Source organism: Nomascus leucogenys, chromosome 12, assembly GCF_006542625.1.
Source record: "Nomascus leucogenys isolate Asia chromosome 12, Asia_NLE_v1, whole genome shotgun sequence".
NCBI classification, from domain to species: Eukaryota; Metazoa; Chordata; class Mammalia; order Primates; family Hylobatidae; genus Nomascus; species Nomascus leucogenys.
The window spans coordinates 19,135,934-19,154,396 of NC_044392.1; the positions used below are offsets into that span (position 1 = coordinate 19,135,934).

The 18,463-nt window shown below is 38.3% G+C and overlaps 1 protein-coding gene across 1 annotated transcript in view; it reads right to left on the reverse strand.

Moving 5' to 3' along the window:
- FAF1 (Fas associated factor 1) overlaps positions 1-18,463 on the reverse strand; it is a 511,769-nt gene that overhangs the window by 214,972 nt on the left and 278,334 nt on the right. Inside the window, exon 8 of the mRNA XM_030823889.1 lies at positions 1,875-1,961. Within this exon, the coding sequence (XP_030679749.1) occupies positions 1,875-1,961 (87 nt within the window). The remainder of the gene's footprint in view (positions 1-1,874; positions 1,962-18,463) is intronic.

Here is an 18,463-nt window from a genome sequence, read left to right on the forward strand (position 1 = left end):
ATTTTGTATTTTTAGTAGAGACAGGGTTTCACCTTGTTGGCCAGGCTGGTTTCAAACTCCTGACCTCGGCCAGGCATGGTGGCTCATGCCTGTAATCTCAGCACTTCGGGAGGCTGAGGCAGGCAGGTCACCTGAGGTCAGGAGTTCAAGACCAGCCTGGCCTACTTGGTGAAACTTTGTCCTTATTAAACATACAAAAATTACCCGGGTGTGGCGGCAGGCACCTATAATCCCAGCTACTTGGGAGGCTGAGGCTGAAGAATCGCTTGAACCCAGGAGGTGGAGGTTGCAATGAGCCAAGATTGTGTCATTGTACTCCAGACTGGGCGATAGAGCAAGATTCCATCTCAAAAATAAATAAATAAACAAAGAAACTCCTGACCTCAGGCGATCCACCGGTGTCAGCCTCCCAAAGTGCTGGGATTACAGGTGTGAGCCACCGTGCCTGACCAAAAATAAAGGTTTTGCTATTTTCTGATTATTAAAGTTTCTGATTTTTAAAATTTCATAATCCACAAAGCATGTTCCAAAGGCATAGTGTTTACATTGTAATTAGATTCAAGTAGCATCTACCTAAATTGTCTTACAACTTTTCTGTCTTCCACAAAGAATTCTTTTATATTAAAACATATAGTGGTGATGCTGGAAGAGGAGTGAACTGTAGTTATTATCCAGGCAGAAACATAATATTTACTAGAAAATATTAAAAGATAATTCAATTCCTAGGCATAATCATTATTTCAGTATTGATCATTACAACATGTTTACAAAGTCCCAATTTCTTTTTAGCCCGGTTTATTTTAAAAATTAGATGTAACTTGAGATTTCCAGAAACATTCTCATTTTTACTTTTACTTTTTAAAAAAACTTAGGTATCTGGTTAGAACAAGCAAGTTTATGGGGAAAAGTGGCCAAAACTGAATTTCAGATGGCCTCCTTACATAATGAAATATACTCTCACAGAAAACAACAATGAGTGGAAATGACAGAGATAGGAAAGGCTTCAAACATTTACAATAGGGAAATCATTATAAAATATATAATAAGGGTAAAAATGACAGACTATTTTCTTACAGCTTCTTATGGTAGCAAAATTTATGGGTATGTTTGAGATTAAAGAGCTATTAATGTTAACTATAAAAATTAACTTTTTAAATATCAGTCTACTATGAAAAAGGTAGTTTTAAAATTAAATATAATGATTAGCTTGATTTTGAATTACCTGTAATTTAGGAAAGAAAATGTTTTTGCCTTGAATATTTCATTAGTAGTAATATATTCTTCTCATCAAGAAAAAAACTAAGTCAAAGTCAATCCAGCAGCATCAAATTCTTGCATTGATACTGTAACATTACCAACAGAATGCTGACCTGCTTGGCTTGTGATATCTGTTCTAAAAGTGAACTCAGATTATTACAACTTCTCTTACTTTCACATTGCTTGGTTTAGATAATTATTTCTTTTTTTGGGGGGGGATGGAGTTTCGCTTCTGTCGCCCAGGCTGGAGTGCAATGGCGCAATCTCAGCTCACTGCAACCTTCACCTCCCAGGTTCAAGTGATTCTCTTACCTCAACCTCCTGAGTAGTGGGATTAGAGGCGCCCACCATGATGCCCAGCTAATTTTTGTGTTTTCAATAGAGATAGGGTTTCACCATGTTGGCCAGGTTGGTCTCAAACTCCTGACCTCAGGTGATCCACTCGCCTCAGCCTCCCAAAGTGCTGGGATTACAGGAGTGAGCCACTGTGCCTGGCTAGATAATTCTTTCAATGGAAGACTCAAAGCATCTGATTGTGCTTATTATCAAAGCCAATTAGACTTAAAGTGGCAAAAGAGAAAGGATGATATAAAACTGAAAATTTGACTGTCACTTACTGAGTCGTCTGTAGCAGAAGTTGGCCAGCCCTCCCATAATTGGTGGCGAACGGGGATACTTGTAAGGTCATACACATTTCTCTTTACCTATGAAAAGAAAGAAACAGGACAATTAAAACAGAATTTTCACATGACTTATAGTTTCCAATCAATTTATGAGACATACAGTGTATTTCCTGTTTTCTTCTAGATTCAAAACAAGAATTTGAAACTATGAAAACCCAAGTCAAAAAATTTTGTAAAAAAGAACAAAACCAAATTTAAAAGCAGATTCTCAATGAAGACTAGATGAAATAAGAGTTAAGAAACATCCTTCCTCTCTTGTTTTCAACTCCTGGCTGACTTCATTTCTTTTCAGTCAAGAAACTTCAGGCACCCAATTCACTAAGGGCAAAGTACAATTATACATTTTTATAATTTATTTAATCGTTAAAATGCACAATGATTCAAAACCAAAAACATACATTTCAAGTTTCTATGTGGAATAGTGAAGGGTAGTGGGGTTTTATTGCAGGGCAAGGGGGACAGGGGAGGAAAAACCTAAAATTGTCTTTATATTTTTTATGTAAGTTTCAAAGATACAGAAACTTATTATTAAAGTAGCACAGGGCCGGGGATGGTGGCTCACACCTGTAATCCCAGGACTTTGGGAGGCCAAGGCAGGTGGATCACCTGAGGTCAGGAGTTCGAGACCAGTCTGGCCAACATGGTGAAACCCCATCTTTACTAAAAATACAAAAAATTAGCCAGGCATGGTGGCAGTGCCTATAATCCCAGCTACTTGGGAGGCTGAGGCAGGAGAATCGTTTGCATCCGGGAGGCGGAGGTGGCGGCGAGCTGAGATCACGCCACTGCACTCCAGCCTGGGCAACAGAGTGAGACTCCATCTCCCTACCACCGACCAAAAAAAAAAAAAAAAAAAAAAGTAGCACGCGTTATTTTTTTGAAATCAATCCAAATTAAAAACATTTCGTGTAATATTTACTAACATCAGAGCTATAGGCCCTTCCTGAAAATTAAATACAAAAAATGCGTTAAAGATGAGAAACTATTTTTCCCAACATGTAACATTATACCTTTTACTTTGAAAAGAAAGGAGGTAAACTTATCAGAATAAAGTGTTGGAAGGTTAAACCCTACGTCGGCCAGTAATTAAGAAGTGTTGGCTAGGCATGGTAGCTCACACCTGTAATCCTAGCACTTTGGGAAGCCCAGGTGGGCAGATCACTTGAGGTCAGGATTTCAAGACCAGCCTGGCCAACATGGCGAAACCTTGTCTCTATGAAAAATACAAAAATTAGCCAGGTGTGGTGGCACGTGCTTGTAATCCCAGCTACTCAGGAAGCTGAGGCAGGAGAATGGCTTGAACCCAGGAGGCGGAGGTTGCAGTGAGCTGAGATCGTACCACTGCACTCCAGCCTGGGCAACAGTGCGAGACTCTGTCTCGAAATAAAATAATAAAAATAAAAATAAAATAAAAGAAGTGTTACTAGGCGTGGTGGTTCACACCTGTAATCCCAGCATTTTAGGAGGTCAAGGTATGAGGATCACTTGAGCTCAGGAGTTCAAGATGAGCCTGGGCAACATAGTGAGACCCCATTTCTACTAAAAAATAACAAAATTAGCTAGGCGTGGTGGCTCATGCCTATAGTCCCCACTACACAGGAAGCTGAGGAGGGAGGATTCCTTGAGTCCAGGAAGTTGAGGATACAGTGAGCCATGATCACGCCACTGCACTCCCACCTGGCAGACAGAGTGAGACCCTGTCTCAAAAAAAAGAAAAAAGCAGTATGTCTCTCTTCAGGTTTTTTTTTTTTTTCTATTTTAGTTTTTATTCACAAATAAATTAACGAATCATAATAATGGAGAGATTATCCATTTTAACTAATTCTTCAAGTTAATTATGGCATTATTATCCTACTGTATCAAATGAAGTTAGGATTGAAATGCTCCCCATCATATGTTCTGTGTTAAGACTTGAGGCCAGGCATGGTGTCTCATGCCTGTAATCCCAACCCTTTGGGAGGCCAAGCTGGGAAGATCAGTTGAGCCCAGCAGATAGAGGCAGCAATGAGCCATGACTGTGCCACTGAACTCGGGGTGACACAGTGACACCCTGTCTCAAAAAACAAAACAAAACCCAAAGACTTCAATAGGCTTCTTCATACTTCAACAAGCATCATGCATTTATGTTTTAAAAATGCAGAAGCCTAAAGTATCATGTTGTCCAATTATAGCATTTTGTTTTCACATTACCGTTTCTTATACATAATCTTATCTAAGTTACCATTCCAGTGAAATAGAGATACAAGTTCACTACGGAAAGGAGAAACAAAAAATAAAACAAAAACACAGAACTCACTCTATTTTTATCTCTAATTCACACCTGTGGAAAAATGACTTAGTAAATGAGATCTGAGGAGCTTGAGGAATGGCTTGATCTGTACTCAATTCAAACAGGTTTTCTTTAGAGGTTCTTAGCAAATGGCTAGTCTACCATGCAACATTTTGTTTATAGTCAGTCACATCATTTTGAAATTTTTATCAGTCATTATCAACCCAAAAATTTAACCAAATGCAATTGGGTTAACCTCTAACCACTTTCACTAGCTGTTATTATTTTGTCATTTTTAAACATTAGTATTCTTAACGAGAAAGGTGTTCCACAAACCTAGAGTGTTACACTAATAAAAGATGAAGGATAGAAGAGGGAGTATGAGGAGTCTTTAGGCTTCAAGACAAAATAATTTCTTAAAACTATTTCTTAAAATAATTAAGAAATTATTACTTTAAAATAATTTCTTGAAATTATTTTTGATTATGTTATCTAGATATAACCAACCTTATCAGCTATTTTTGAAAAAAGCAGGACAAATATTTACATCCTTTTGGAAAGGCGGCAAAGCTACCCTAGCATTGTAAAGTATACACAAATACTATAAGTATACAAACAAATAACTCTGGAGTGGGATTCTTTAAATTCCACCTTAATTCCAAAATACAACAGTAAGGTATTATGAAATAAACAGTATTTTCTTCTTTCATTAACTCATCTGTAACTGCACTGAATTGAATAACATTCCTTTGCTATTCTAAGCCTGAAAAGCATGTCCTGGCTATAGTGTTATGTTGGTATAAAGCACAACGCCAGACTGATGTGCTGAACAAAAGTGATCAAAGTTAGAGTAATGTTAGCCATTGCACAAGTATTTGGCTTCATTGTTCTCCCCAGAATGACATCTGTTAAGCAACTTGTCATAGAATAAACTGGCTAATGCAGACAGAACTTGGCTGAGAGAGTCCCATGTAAAACATATTAGGCTAATGTTTGATTGTTCCAATGCAAAGGCTAAATTCACAGAGTATTCTGAGTTTAAACTAAAAGAATCTTATGTTGAACCACAATCACTAAACAATTTAGTGTTTTTCAAAAATAATTCCATGCATACCAATGCTGTTACCATATGTAGATGTTACCAGTATATGGACGAAGCACAAGTGATAAGATAGCAAAAGCATCAAAAGAGTGGGGATTTTACTAATATATTACAATTCCATTTTCTTTATTGATGGTTATATTTAATAAAAAATTGAAATCATAATCCTGCAAGGAAGAAAAAAAATCCAAAATGTACACAAAAAAAAACACGTAAAAACGATTCTGAAAAAAGTTAGTATTCTAGGAAACCTAAACGATAAAATACAGCTTTGTATAAAATGATACAGATGAATTTAAAGTCATCATGGATCAGATGAAGGACACAGTTCTTTCAGAGAAGGAGGGAAGATGAAGAAATAAGAGGAAGAAAGAGGGAGGGGGAAGAGAGAGGGAGAAGAAGGGGAAAAGGGAAAAGGAAGAAAGAGAAGAGAGGAAGATGGAGGGTAAAGAGACAGGGAGAAATAGATAGGGAAAGAAAGAGGAGAGGGAAGTGAGAAAGAGAGAGGGAAGGACACTGATTGATTTGGGATTTGAGAGCACTTTAGAGAAGTAAAAAGAACACACGCACAGGCTGGGTTGCAGTGGCTGGCATGCTCAGCTGCCAATATTGTGCTGCTTCTGACGGAGTTTCATCTTTACAGTGTGTTAAACTCCAGTTAAGGACAAGTGGCACTTCACAGGGTAACATTTCCTAAGGGCCTTTTTGTCTTACACATTTTTTTTTATCAGCATTGGCTCAAGATCATGCTGAACCTTCATAATCTTTTCAATTCTTGCTTTACGTGCAAATGTTTCAATTATTTCAGAAGGAATTTAATAAATGCTTTGATTACCAGCTGAACATTAAACTTACATTACAAACTATACTGTATTTGGATCTAGAGTTCTAGATTGACAACAGATTTTCTAATTTGCATTCAAGATTTTCTAAAGGTATAATTTCTTCCATATTGTTTCAGATAAGACAATCGTTTGCAACTGAGAAAATATATAAATCAGATTAACTTTTAATAGTATAGAATTAACATGGTACTGATTTGTTTCCTTATAATTTGTCATTGCTAATAAACACCTGTTTATATACTATAATTAATGTGAAAAACTAAGTAATAATCTCTACTTCAAACTTCATACCTCCTCAATGTCTGTGGGAATTTCAATCCTAAACACAGCACTGGGGAAAAGATCATTTCATTATAACCTACTCAATATAAAATTATAAAGTACCTTCATAACATATTCATCTCCCACAAACTTTTCTTTTGATTCATTTAAATTTTCAAACAGTTTTATTTTTTAGTTAAATGTCATCATAATTTCTTAGGAAAGTAATTCTTAGGAAAAGTTGCTCTGCTAAAGGCTAAACCATGAAGCTCAGATTAGCCTCAAATGAGTTGTTCTAAACTATTTTTAAATTGAAAAATACAAAATTCAGTAGATAACATTCTCAGTTATAATAAAACCATTCCTTGTGAGCTAAATATCGATCAAACTATTGAAAAACTTTTAGGGAATTTTAAATGTCATTCAGGTATTATTCTCGTGAAAGCAAACTAATAAAAAAGTCACAAAGTTTAAGGTGTTGCGGCATACCTCGAGGCAGAGAACTAGATTTCTTTTTTTTTTTTTCCAAGACAGTCTTGCTCTGTCGCCCAGGCCAGAGTGCAGTAGGTTCTCGGCTCACTGCAACCTCCACCTCCTGGGTTCAAGCGATTCTCCTGCCTCAGCCTCCTGAGTAGTTAGGATTACAGGCATGTGCCACCACACCCGGCTAATTTTTGTATTTTTAGTAGAGACGGGGTTTCACCATGTTGGCCAGGCTAGTCTCGAGCTCCTGACCTTGTGATCTGCCCACCTTAACCTCCCAAAGTGCTGGAATTACAGGCGAGCTACCTTACCCAGCCAGAGAACTAGATTTCTAATCCTAGTTCTGCTCAACTGTTACTGTGGGAAAATTGGTGGAGCCATTCTGAGACCTCATGTACTCCACCTTAGAAGAGAATAAAACATGATCATTTCCGATTTTCAAAGCTCCAAAATGTTACTATTTCATGAAAATACTGGAGTTAATCCTAGGTACAGGAAAAGAGGTGCTAAATATATACAAGACAAGGAAGTAATGAGAGAAAATTTAAAACTATTAATGCTACAAAATGGAGAAACAATAGAAAAAATATAACAGACATCAAAAAGAAAAATGGCAAATAATTTCACATGAGAAATAAAGATAATAAGCATTTTAGTATTTCTTTTGCATGAATCTTAGTATTTACTTTTATTACACTTTTAAAAAACACTAATTAATATTTTCCCCTTATGAGATCTCATTTAAAAATAAAGTCTGTCACACTGGTTTCCCAGAAAACTATTTTATCAATCTAATGTCATCAGAGTGGTTATATGATTTTGCCAGAATGCTACTAAGTGATATAGTTTTCAAGTTTTATTAATTTATCTCAACATTTAAAATTTTTTGAAATCTGGCCCACGATTCTTCACATATCAAACATTTTGTTATGGCAAAATATGAAAACAAAATGTTCAGTAATCAGTGCTTTAGTTTCTAGATTTTCTGAATTAAGATACTATCGCACATTATAGTACAGTCCTTACAAAAAAGTACCCTGAAACTACAGCCATCCATCTCATTCTTTTATCATTCTTAGAAGAAAAAGGACTCTGGTCATATGAAAACCTGAGCTTAGACCGAATTTTAAATATATCAAACTTAAGCTCCCAGTGCATCACATTATCAGATGTTCTGGTTAAGAGTTTGTTAAATAACTGCATTGAGCAAATAAGTATTTGTATGTGTGTGTGTTTAAATCAAAATAAGGCACACAAACTAGGCTTAATTCCAGTATCCTAGCAATCACTGGCACTCTGAAAGGCTTATAGTTAAGAAAGCAATCACTTCTGAATCAGAAGTGATTCAGAGTGCGTTCTGAACACATACTTCATACCTAAGGCCTTCTTTTTCTCTTGTTTTTAAAAGTATTGTATACACGTTGCAGTTGCACATGGATTTGTTTTACTAAGATGCAAGTTAAAACCCTCCTTAAAATCCTTTCTGAACAAAAAACGCTTGAAACCGGATGGTGCAAGGGGAATGAGAAGGTGGCATCAGTAATCAAATGTTAATTAGCAAGCTTTTTTTTCTTCCCCCTTCCCCCAGGGCTGGCCTGTGTTGGAGAATTCAAATCAGAAATCAATGCTCTAAGTGTTTAACTATTACTTCTTCTCATTAACCATTAAAAAGACCAAGCTATTCTCTTCTCATAAAAACAGTAACTGGAGACATTTCTTTTTCTCAAATACTATCTTTCCAGAAAACAGTGAAGATCTGTTTCAAGAAATCTATAAAATTGAAGTTGCTTTCAGTCAGGCTTTGAATTGACTGTATTCTGCAGTTTTAAAAAATCTTTTGCCTCTAAATGAATTCTTCATTCTAATAACTGTAACTTAGTTTTGCTTTGTACCATACTTTAAAAACTTATTTCAACTCTTACTTGGCTATAAAGAAATTTGACAATTGCCTTTCTAAGAGATTACTAGGATGATGATAGTAAAGTTAACCAAATATGGAAACTAATTTAAATATATTAAGTTGGAGATGGATTTTGGCCATCCTGAAACACTACCCAGCATAAGATTTAACACTTCCATAGGTAACATGGTTATGTTCGTAATTTCCTATACTAAAAGGGATGTGAGTGAAAGCAACTTGACAATTGCAGTTAGATATTATTTAAAGTAACAACTAATAATCACACATTTATTAAAATGAATTTGTATCTTTTTTTTTTTTTTGAGACGGAGTCTCGCTCTGTTGCCAGGCTGGAGTGCAGCGGCACGATCTTGGCTCACTGCTGCAAGCGCCGCCTCCCAGGTTCACGTCATTCTCCTGCCTCAGCCTCCCGAGTAGCCGGGACTACAGGCACCCACCACCACGCCCGGCTAATTTTTTGTATTTTTAGTAGAGATGGGGTTTCACCATTCACAGGATGGTCTCCATCTCCTGACCTCGTGATCCGCCCGCCTTGGCCTCCCAAAGTCCTGGGATTACAGGTGTGAGCCACTGCCCGGCCATGAATTTGTATCTTTGGTAAAAGGTCAAACCTGGATTTTAAGATAAAAGACAATTCCTAAAGTGCTAAGAAAATGTTTATAGATGAGAAAAGATAAACATATTTCACAAATTAAAAAGAAGCTAAATTTTAGAAGCTTTCTGAAAAACAAAAGTTTATAGAAACTGTGAAGTTGCAGGGATTAAAATTATAACTGAAAAAGAAAAAAAAAGGTTATTTTTCTACAACAGTGGTTCTTAAAGAGGGTGGCTGGACCAGGTATTAGTATCACCTGGAAACTATCAGAAATGCAAATTCATGGGCCCCACCACAGACCTAGTGTATAGAACACTCTGGGTGCCCAGCAATCTGTGTTTTAACAAGCTCTTTAGATAACTCTTACCAAGATAAGTTTTAAGAAGCACTGCTTTTTAAAAAATTTTTAATTTCAATTTTTTTTTTTTTTTTTTTTTTTTTTTTGAGACAGAGTCTCTCTCTGTCGCCCAGGCTGGAGTGCAGTGGCACAATCTCAGCTCACTGCAACCTCCGCCTCCCAGGTTCAAGCGATTCTTCTGCCTCAGCCTCCCGAGTACCTGGGACTACAGGCGCATGCCACCACACCCGGCTAATTTTTCTATTTTTTTAATAGAGGCAGGGTTTCACCGTATTGGCCAGGCTGGTCTCGAACTCCTGACCTTGTGATCCACCCACCCTGGCCTCCTAAAGTGCTAGGATTACTGGTGTGAGCCACCACGCCTGGCCAGAAGCACCGCTTTAGAATGTGCAAATAATATATAGACTCTTCTAGATAGCTATGCCTCTCGAGTTTACTGATACTAAAATTCTTTGAACTCTGCCTAAGGTGGCCAGTCACTTTTGAGAATAAATATAATTAATAATGATTTTTTACAGAAATTCTAAAAATGTTGCAATTTCATTTGGATGATGTGATTTTATTAGCCTAAGAAATTAATGAGAGAAGATACTACCTCTTTACTACAGACTTCATTGCATTCTTAGTTTAATCTAAATTTCTGCTAATTGAAAATCTGTTAATCTTTTTTTTTTTCTTTTTTTAGACAGAGTCTTGCTCTGCCACCAGGCTGGAGTGCAGTGACGCGATCTTGGCTCACTGCAACTACTGCCTCTGGGGTTCAAGCAATTCTCCTGCCTCAGACTCCCGAGTAGCTGGGATTACAGGCATGTGCCACCATGCCCAGCTAATTTTTGTGTTTTTAGTAGAGACGAGGTTTCACCATGTTGGCCAGGATGCTCTCGATCTCTTGACCTCGTGATCTGCCTGCCTCAGCTTCCCAAAGTGCTGGGATTACAGGCGTGAGCCACTGCGCCCGGCCAATCTTTAGTTTTTCTGTCTCAAGCTTAAGTGTGACTGCTTCCTGGTCATAATACATATTTGGAACTTGCAGTAAACCTGCAAACTCACAATAAATGACCTAAATAAACTTGGAAGATATCTATATATGTCAGATAAACTGAAGAAATGTCCCTAACCACTAGAGAACTATGTTTGAGCCATATAAAACAACTAAACAGTAGGCTGGGTGCGGTGGCTCATGCCTGTAATCCCCACACTTTGGGAGGCCAAGGCGGGCAGATCACGAGGTCAGGAGATCGAGATCATCCTGGCTAACACGGTGAAACCCTATCTCTACTAAAAATACAAAAACAAAATTAGCCAGGAGTGGTGGCAGGTGCCTGTAGTCCCAGCTACTCAGGAGGCTGAGGCGGGAGAATAGCGTGAACCCAGGAGGCGGAGCTTGCAGTGAGTTGAGATCACGCTACTGCACTCCAGACTGGGCGACAGAGTGAGACTCTGTCTCAAATAAACAAACAAACAGGTTATGTTTTCCTTTCATAGGCTAGCTGAAACAAGGCCCAAAAGAAATAGGTTAGTTTCCTAACAAGACCTTGTCACGAAGGGCAATATTTCCTCTGTACACTTTATGGAAACAGTGAGGGAACAATACTTTTCCAATTATTTAATGGCTTAGTAAATAATATGAAAAAAATGTTTCTTACAGCCTGCAATAAATAACAATCACTCAATAAAAGCTCTTAACATCTCATTTAAAAATCAAGTAAATTAATCAATTTATAATTCTTTCCAGGAAGGAAAGCACCAATTAAAAGCCCAAAGTCAATTTTAGAAATAACTGAAACAATTATAGAAACATTTTTAGGAATTTTACTTTAACCTAACACCATTTTGTGAAATTCAATTTTATATAATACTTTAAAGATTGGACACATAAATCAAGAAATACTGTGGACCTGAAATGTTTTGATTTTTAAATCTGAATTTTAGTAGACAATCTGATACAACGTCAGAAGCAATATACTAGTTAATCTTAAAGACATAATCACACCTGTAACCAAATATTTCGCTACAAGGATATTCACTGCAGCCTTGTTTATCATCACACAAAATCATATCAAAACACAAAATTGGCATAATATCCAATAATGGAACAGTTAAATAAATAAAATACTGTGCAGTTATTAAAGTGATGAACCAGCATCAGCAAAGCACAGCCCAGAGGTCAAATTCAGTCTACTGTCGGTTTCTGTCCATAAAGTTACACTGGAACACAGCCACATCCATTTGTTTACATATTTTCTCTGGCTGTTTTTACACTACCAAGATAGCAGAGTTGAGTAGATGCAACAGAGACTGCATGGCCTAAAAAGCCCAGAATAAGAATTATCTGTCTCTTCCCAGAAACAAATTTGCTGACCCCTAATGTGGAAGAATACTTGGTTATATAAAAAGTTGTTACATGATCTTTTTAAAAACCAGGTTACAAAATAATATGCATCTCTGTTTAAGTTATGTGTGTATAAACATAGGTACATATGTATGCATACCATATGTATGCATAGAAAAAAGACCAGGCCAGGTGCAGAGGCTCACGCCCTTAATCCCAGCATTTTGGGAGGTCAAGGTGGGCGGATCACTTGAGGTCAGGAGTTCGACACCAGTCTGGCTAACATGGTGAAACCCTGTCTCTACTAAAAATACAAAAATTAGCTAGGCGTGGTTGTGCATCCTGTAATCCCAGCTACTCAGGAGGTGAGACACAAGAATTGCTTGAACCTGGGAGGCAGAGGTTGCAGTGAGCCCAGATCGCACCACTGCATTCCAGCCTGGGTAACACAGCGAGTCTCCATCTCAAAAAAAAAATAAAAGACCAGGTGATCTGCCCGCCTTGGCCTCCCAAACTGCTGGGATTACAGGCGTGAGCAACTGCGCCTGGCTGTCCACTGGACACTTTTTTGTGTTGAGACAGTGTCTTACTCTGTCACCCAGTTGGAGTGGAGTGGGGCCATCACAGCTCACTGCAGCCTGGATCTCCTGGGCTGATAAGATCTTCCCAACTCAGCCTTCTGAGTGACTACAGATGCATACCACCACACCTGGGTAATTTTTCAACTTTTTGTAGAGAGGAAGTATCATTATTTTGCCCAGGCTGGTCTCAAACCCCTGGACTCAAGCAATCCTCCCACCTCAGCCCCGTCAAAGTGCTGGGATTACAGGTTGTAAGCCACTGTGCCTGGCCACTGGACACTTTTATAATTGTAATGTGTATGAATCTTCTATGAAACCATTTGTACTTAATTCTAAACAGTGGTCATTAAGTAGTAACAAGTGGGTGGGGTGCAGTGGCTCACACCTGTAATCCCAACACTTTGGGAGGCCGAGGCGGGCGGATCACCTGAGGTAAGAAGTTTGAGACCAGCCTGGCCAACATGGTGAAACTCCATCTCTACTAAAAACACTAAAATTAGCCAGGCATGGTGGCACACATCTGTAATCCCAGCTACTCGGGAGGCTGAGGCAGGAGAATCGCTTGAACCCAGGAGGCAGAGGTTGTAGTGAGCCGAGGCCACACCACTGCACTCCAGTCTGGGTGACAGAGCGAGACTCCATCTCAAAACAACAACAACAACAACTAGTAACATGTGACCAACTATGGGCAAAGCCCCTGTTATGAGAGCAAATGAGCCTTTTCACAGCTGCTGTGCTGCAATGGATAATGCAGTTACAGTCTGTCCACTTTGTACTTTTAAGTGCTGTAGAGGAAGAACAACTGCCAGAACGAATAGCAACTTGTTATTGTTTCAACAATTGAATGCTTCACAGAAAGGGGGCAGAGTTCCTGGTGTCACACACATCTGGGAAAGATGGCAAGATAAAAAATTTCCAAGGAAAACAAATCAAGGATAAAGGAGAAGAGCATATTAAAATAGTTAAACTTTATCATGAGAGTTACCAAGGCTCTTCCTCCTATACACTTTTGGCCAATGCCTTCTGAGTCTCCTTCACCCCTTACATTAGTAAGGATTTTGGCTGGAATAAAAGAATATGAAGATATTCACACTATGGGCCTGCTACTTCTACTTGGCCAATGGACAGTAAATCAATTATGCCCTATCCTGTTAATCTAGTTTTCTTTCTCTCCACAGTTGGGCACTCTTGCCAACTTCTCTTCTATGCTTTTGATCTGGACAAGTGAAACTCTTATCAGAAACAGCTGTGTCTTATTTGTAACCTCTGTAAGTTCTAAACTAAAACTGCATCTATAAGGAAGACAATGTAGAACAGTGCCATTAATCTACTCTGCCCACTTGTTTTTTATAGAATTGCACTTCCTTTTTATTTCATGTGATTTAAAAAACACAAGTGCACAAATGCGCAAACACAGACAAATTAAGCTACTTGCCTAAATGTCATTCACTTAGTTAATGTCTAGGTCAGAACAATAATGTAGATTTTTAAAATTCTTAATCCATTTTCCTTTTCTTCAAGAAAACATTTTTTTTCCTTAAAGAAAAGACCATTGCTTCTACAGCAAGCTTCAAACTTTTTAAAATGCTGACAATGTTAATGCTTTTGGCAAAGAACCATCTTTATATTTTGATAATGACTATATCCCTTCCCACTCTGGTAGCACCACATTGATGCTCAGACGTGATGTGATGTTTATGTTTGCTTTGCTGTTTTCTGTTGCCCATCCAGGCCTTTGCCTTTCTCTGAGATGTGAAAAAAGTGGTGGGAACCATCAGCAACAGAACCTCAGTCTATAATCACGTCTCTCATAATTTTATCTTTTCTAGTTAACAAAAAAATGCAAAAAACAAAGACAACAAAGGGACTTAGTGTTGGGGTCTGCCATGAATACTAAAGTGGCCTGGGGGTGTGGCTCATCAAGTGAAAATAAACCATTCAAGTCATCCACATCAAGAAGAAAGTTTGGGAACAACTAGGCCAGTGTTTGCATTTGGGGCCCTGGAGTCAGGAGAGTTACATTTCCCTTCTCTCTGCATAACTAACGCACCAGACAACCTACTTAACCGCTCCTTTAGGAAATATTAAGTAAGCTCCTCCAAAGAACAGCCCTGAGAGATACTTAAAAGTGTGTCTGATCAGGTTATCTGAGTCTAACTTGCTACTTTGCAAGATCAGCTTTCAGCATTACTCTCAGAGATTTGTAGGTGGGGGGGCAGAAAGCCTATCTTAAGAAAAGTAGCTGCCTTGGCCATGAGCAAAGTTGTAAGAGTAAAGTCACCAAAATTACACACCTAGTTAAGTTTAGGTGAATACAGTAGAGTTGGAAACTGGCTCCAAATGACAATTTAATTAAATCGTATCAAATGAATTGACACTACGAAAGAAAGTCTAATACTGCACACCAAACCCTAAGGACTGATGCTGCCAATGCTCAAAAGCTCTATACGACTGGCCTTTAATTAAGAAAGTAAAACCCAACCCAAGGATTCACTGTTACGGCTGGCTCTGAAATGTAGATATAGCTATTTTAGAAAGAAAATACCACAAATACCTTAGCAATCCCACTTAATGTATTATTAAGATCAGGAAAAAAAATTTAACCACATGATTCATTAAATAAGGAGGCATTCTGAATAAACTGCCTGAAGTCTCCTGTTAAAAAATTACTCCTATTTATCCATTAACAAAGCTATTCCTTAGCTCATCCCTGCCATAACCTGCTCTATTCAAAACCATATGGGAAAGGACATTAAAAAACCGCCACAAACCATGGACTTCTGGTATTAGTGCTACACACAGTATACCCCTATTCATTATTCTACCTCCCTTGTTTAATCTATCATTAAGACTCAGTGACCCTACACTAAATTTAAAGCAGATCCTTCCTTCCTCCCATGCCTAAATTCACATACTTTTCTAGTTGGGGATGCCCTCAAGTATTAACAACTCTACGGGGTTTCTCTAATCTCAGCTCTGAACTATGTCATGCTATAGAACCAAGAAATTGCTGTTTTACATCTCTAACTATGGAGGCTTCCATAAAAAAAAGACCATATAATTTACTTAATAAGATAAAAGGGGGAAAATCACCATTTAATAAGTAGTTTTTCACTGTACATGGTAAAAAAGGCACATGGACAGACACTGTCATAGACTGTGTTGTCTTAAAAATGAATAATACCTAGAGGCATTACTTTGACTGTATTGATCACAGAACTTAAAAGTTTTGAGGTAAAAATTGTCAGATGTTGACTATCTTAATGGAACAACAAAGGAAAAAAATGTTGATTTAAGCATATAGTTGATAAAAAAAATTGGGGGAAAATAAGATTTCAAGAAAGCAAAAGTTAGTATTTCTAGGACATATGAAACTGCATTATCAAGTTACAAACAAAAACTCTAATGATAATGTAGCAAAATAAAGGATAAGTAATTGTGTATGTAATAATCTATAAGAGCAAACAGAATTTTCTATGAAGATAAAAATGTTCTTTGTGCTGTCCAATACAGTGGCCACTAACCACATATGGCTACTGAGCACTTGAAATGTAGCTAGTCTGACTGAGGGATAAAATTTTAAACTTTAGGCCGGGCGCAGTGGCTCACGCCTGTAATCCCAGCACTTTGGGAGGCCGAGGCGGGCGGATCACTTGAGGTCGGGAGTTCGAGACCAGCAAGACCAACATGCAGAAACCTCGTCTCTACTAAAAACACGAAATAAGCCAGGCGTGGTGGCGCATGCCTGTAATTCCAGCTACTTGGGAGGCTGAGGGAAGAGAATCACTTGAACAGGGGAGGTGGAGGTTGTGGTGAGCCGAGTTTGCGCCATTGCACTCCAGCCTGGGCAACAAGAGCAAAACTACATCTCCAAAAAAAAAAAAAAATTAAACTTAAAAAAATGTTTTATTTACATTTGGAGCAGCCGGGGGTGAGATAGGGGAGGGACAGGGTATCACCCAGCTGATTTTTGTATTTTGTTTGTTTGTTTTTTTGTAGTGATGGGATTTCGCCATGTTGTGCAGGCTGGTCTCAAACTCCTGGATTCAAACAATCTGCCTACCTCGACCTCCCAAAGGCTTGGGATTACAGGCATGAGCCACAGCGCCTGGCCAGCAATTTAAGTTTAAATTGCCACTCACAGCTAGTAGTGACCCTATTGGACAATATATTGATATTACTTAAGAAAGTAGAAAATATAGAGCAACATAAAAACAGACTATTGAAAAACTAGATACTTATACATGCTTCACTTCATTCTTATTTCATTATAGTCCTTGAACTATAAAGGTAGAAATACTGCAGTTAAATTAATTCTTCAAAATTATACTTTTATTGTTTTTAATAATGTTATTTTAAAGTAGTCTGAGGCAGGGTGCAGTGGTTCATGTCTGTAATCTCAGCACTCTGGGGGCTGAGGTGGGTGGATCACTTGAGTTTAGGAGTTCCAGACCAGCCTGGGCAACATGGCAAAACCCTGTCTCTGCAAAATACAAAAATTTTAGAATGACCGTGCACAGTGGCTCGTGCCTATAATCCCAGCACTTTGGGAGGCTGAGGCAGGTGGATTACCTGAGGTCCAGAGTTCGAGACCAGCCTGACCAACATGGTGAAACACCGTATCTACTAAAAATACAAAAATTAGTCAGGTGTTGTGGTTCACACCTGTAATCCCAGCTACTCAGGAGGCTGAGGCAGGAGAATTGCTTGAACCTGGGAGGCAGAGGTTGCAGTGGGCCAAGATCGTGCCACTGCACTCCAGCCTGGGGACAGAGCGAGACTTTGTCTCAAAAAAAAAAAAAAAAAGAAAAGAAAAAGAAAAAAGAAAATGCATAATGTATTGCCAATAAAGGACTAGAATAATTTCCCAATGAATGTATAAGCAACTGATACACCTATTCTAAGTTTAACAAGTACACTGAGTGCTAATAATTCATGAGCATTCATTCCGTTGTGCAGCAGGCAATAAATACATACTGAGTACCTAATAGGAGGAAGGTATTATTTTGTAGTAGTGACTAAAATAGACAAAGCCTCTGTGTTCATGGAACTTATATTCACTCTATAGTATGCTCATGGTGGTAAGGGAGAGTGAGGGCAGAAGGAAACAAAAAGAACTAAGTGAATGTATAAATTCATAAATTTCAGAGTTAGATACGTGCTGTGATGGGTGATAACAGACTCTTGCCAGTCATTCTTTATTTTAGATGGGTTGAAATCTGAAGAAGAAGGTACAAGTTCCAAGGGTGTTCCAGATAGAGAAAACATAAAATGCAAAGGCTCTGTTAGGTATATTCATATATCCATTACACATATACACTACATATATATTCTCTAAAACTTAATGTCAAGTAACATATATACATTACATATATATTCTCTAATACCATCATCAAGTTCAGTGCAGCTTTTATTCTCTTTAAAAAATAAACTGAGGGTCCAAAACTCTCCAAAGTAAGTAGCAGAAGCAGGATTCAAAAGGAAATCTATGTGACTCTGAGGCTTTTTTTTTTTTTTTGGCATGGAGTCTTGCTCTGTCGCCCAGGCTGGAGTGCAGTGGCATGATCTCGGCTCACTGCAACCTCTGCCAGTCAGGTGCAAGTGATTCTCCTGCCTCAGCCTCCCAAGTAGCTGGGGTTACAGGCGTCCACCACCACACTCAGCTAAATTTTTTGTATTTTTAGTAGAGACAGGGTTTCACCATGTTGGTCAGGTTGGTCTCGAACTCCTGACCTCCTGATCCACCTGCCTTGGCCTCCCAAAGTGCTGGGATTAC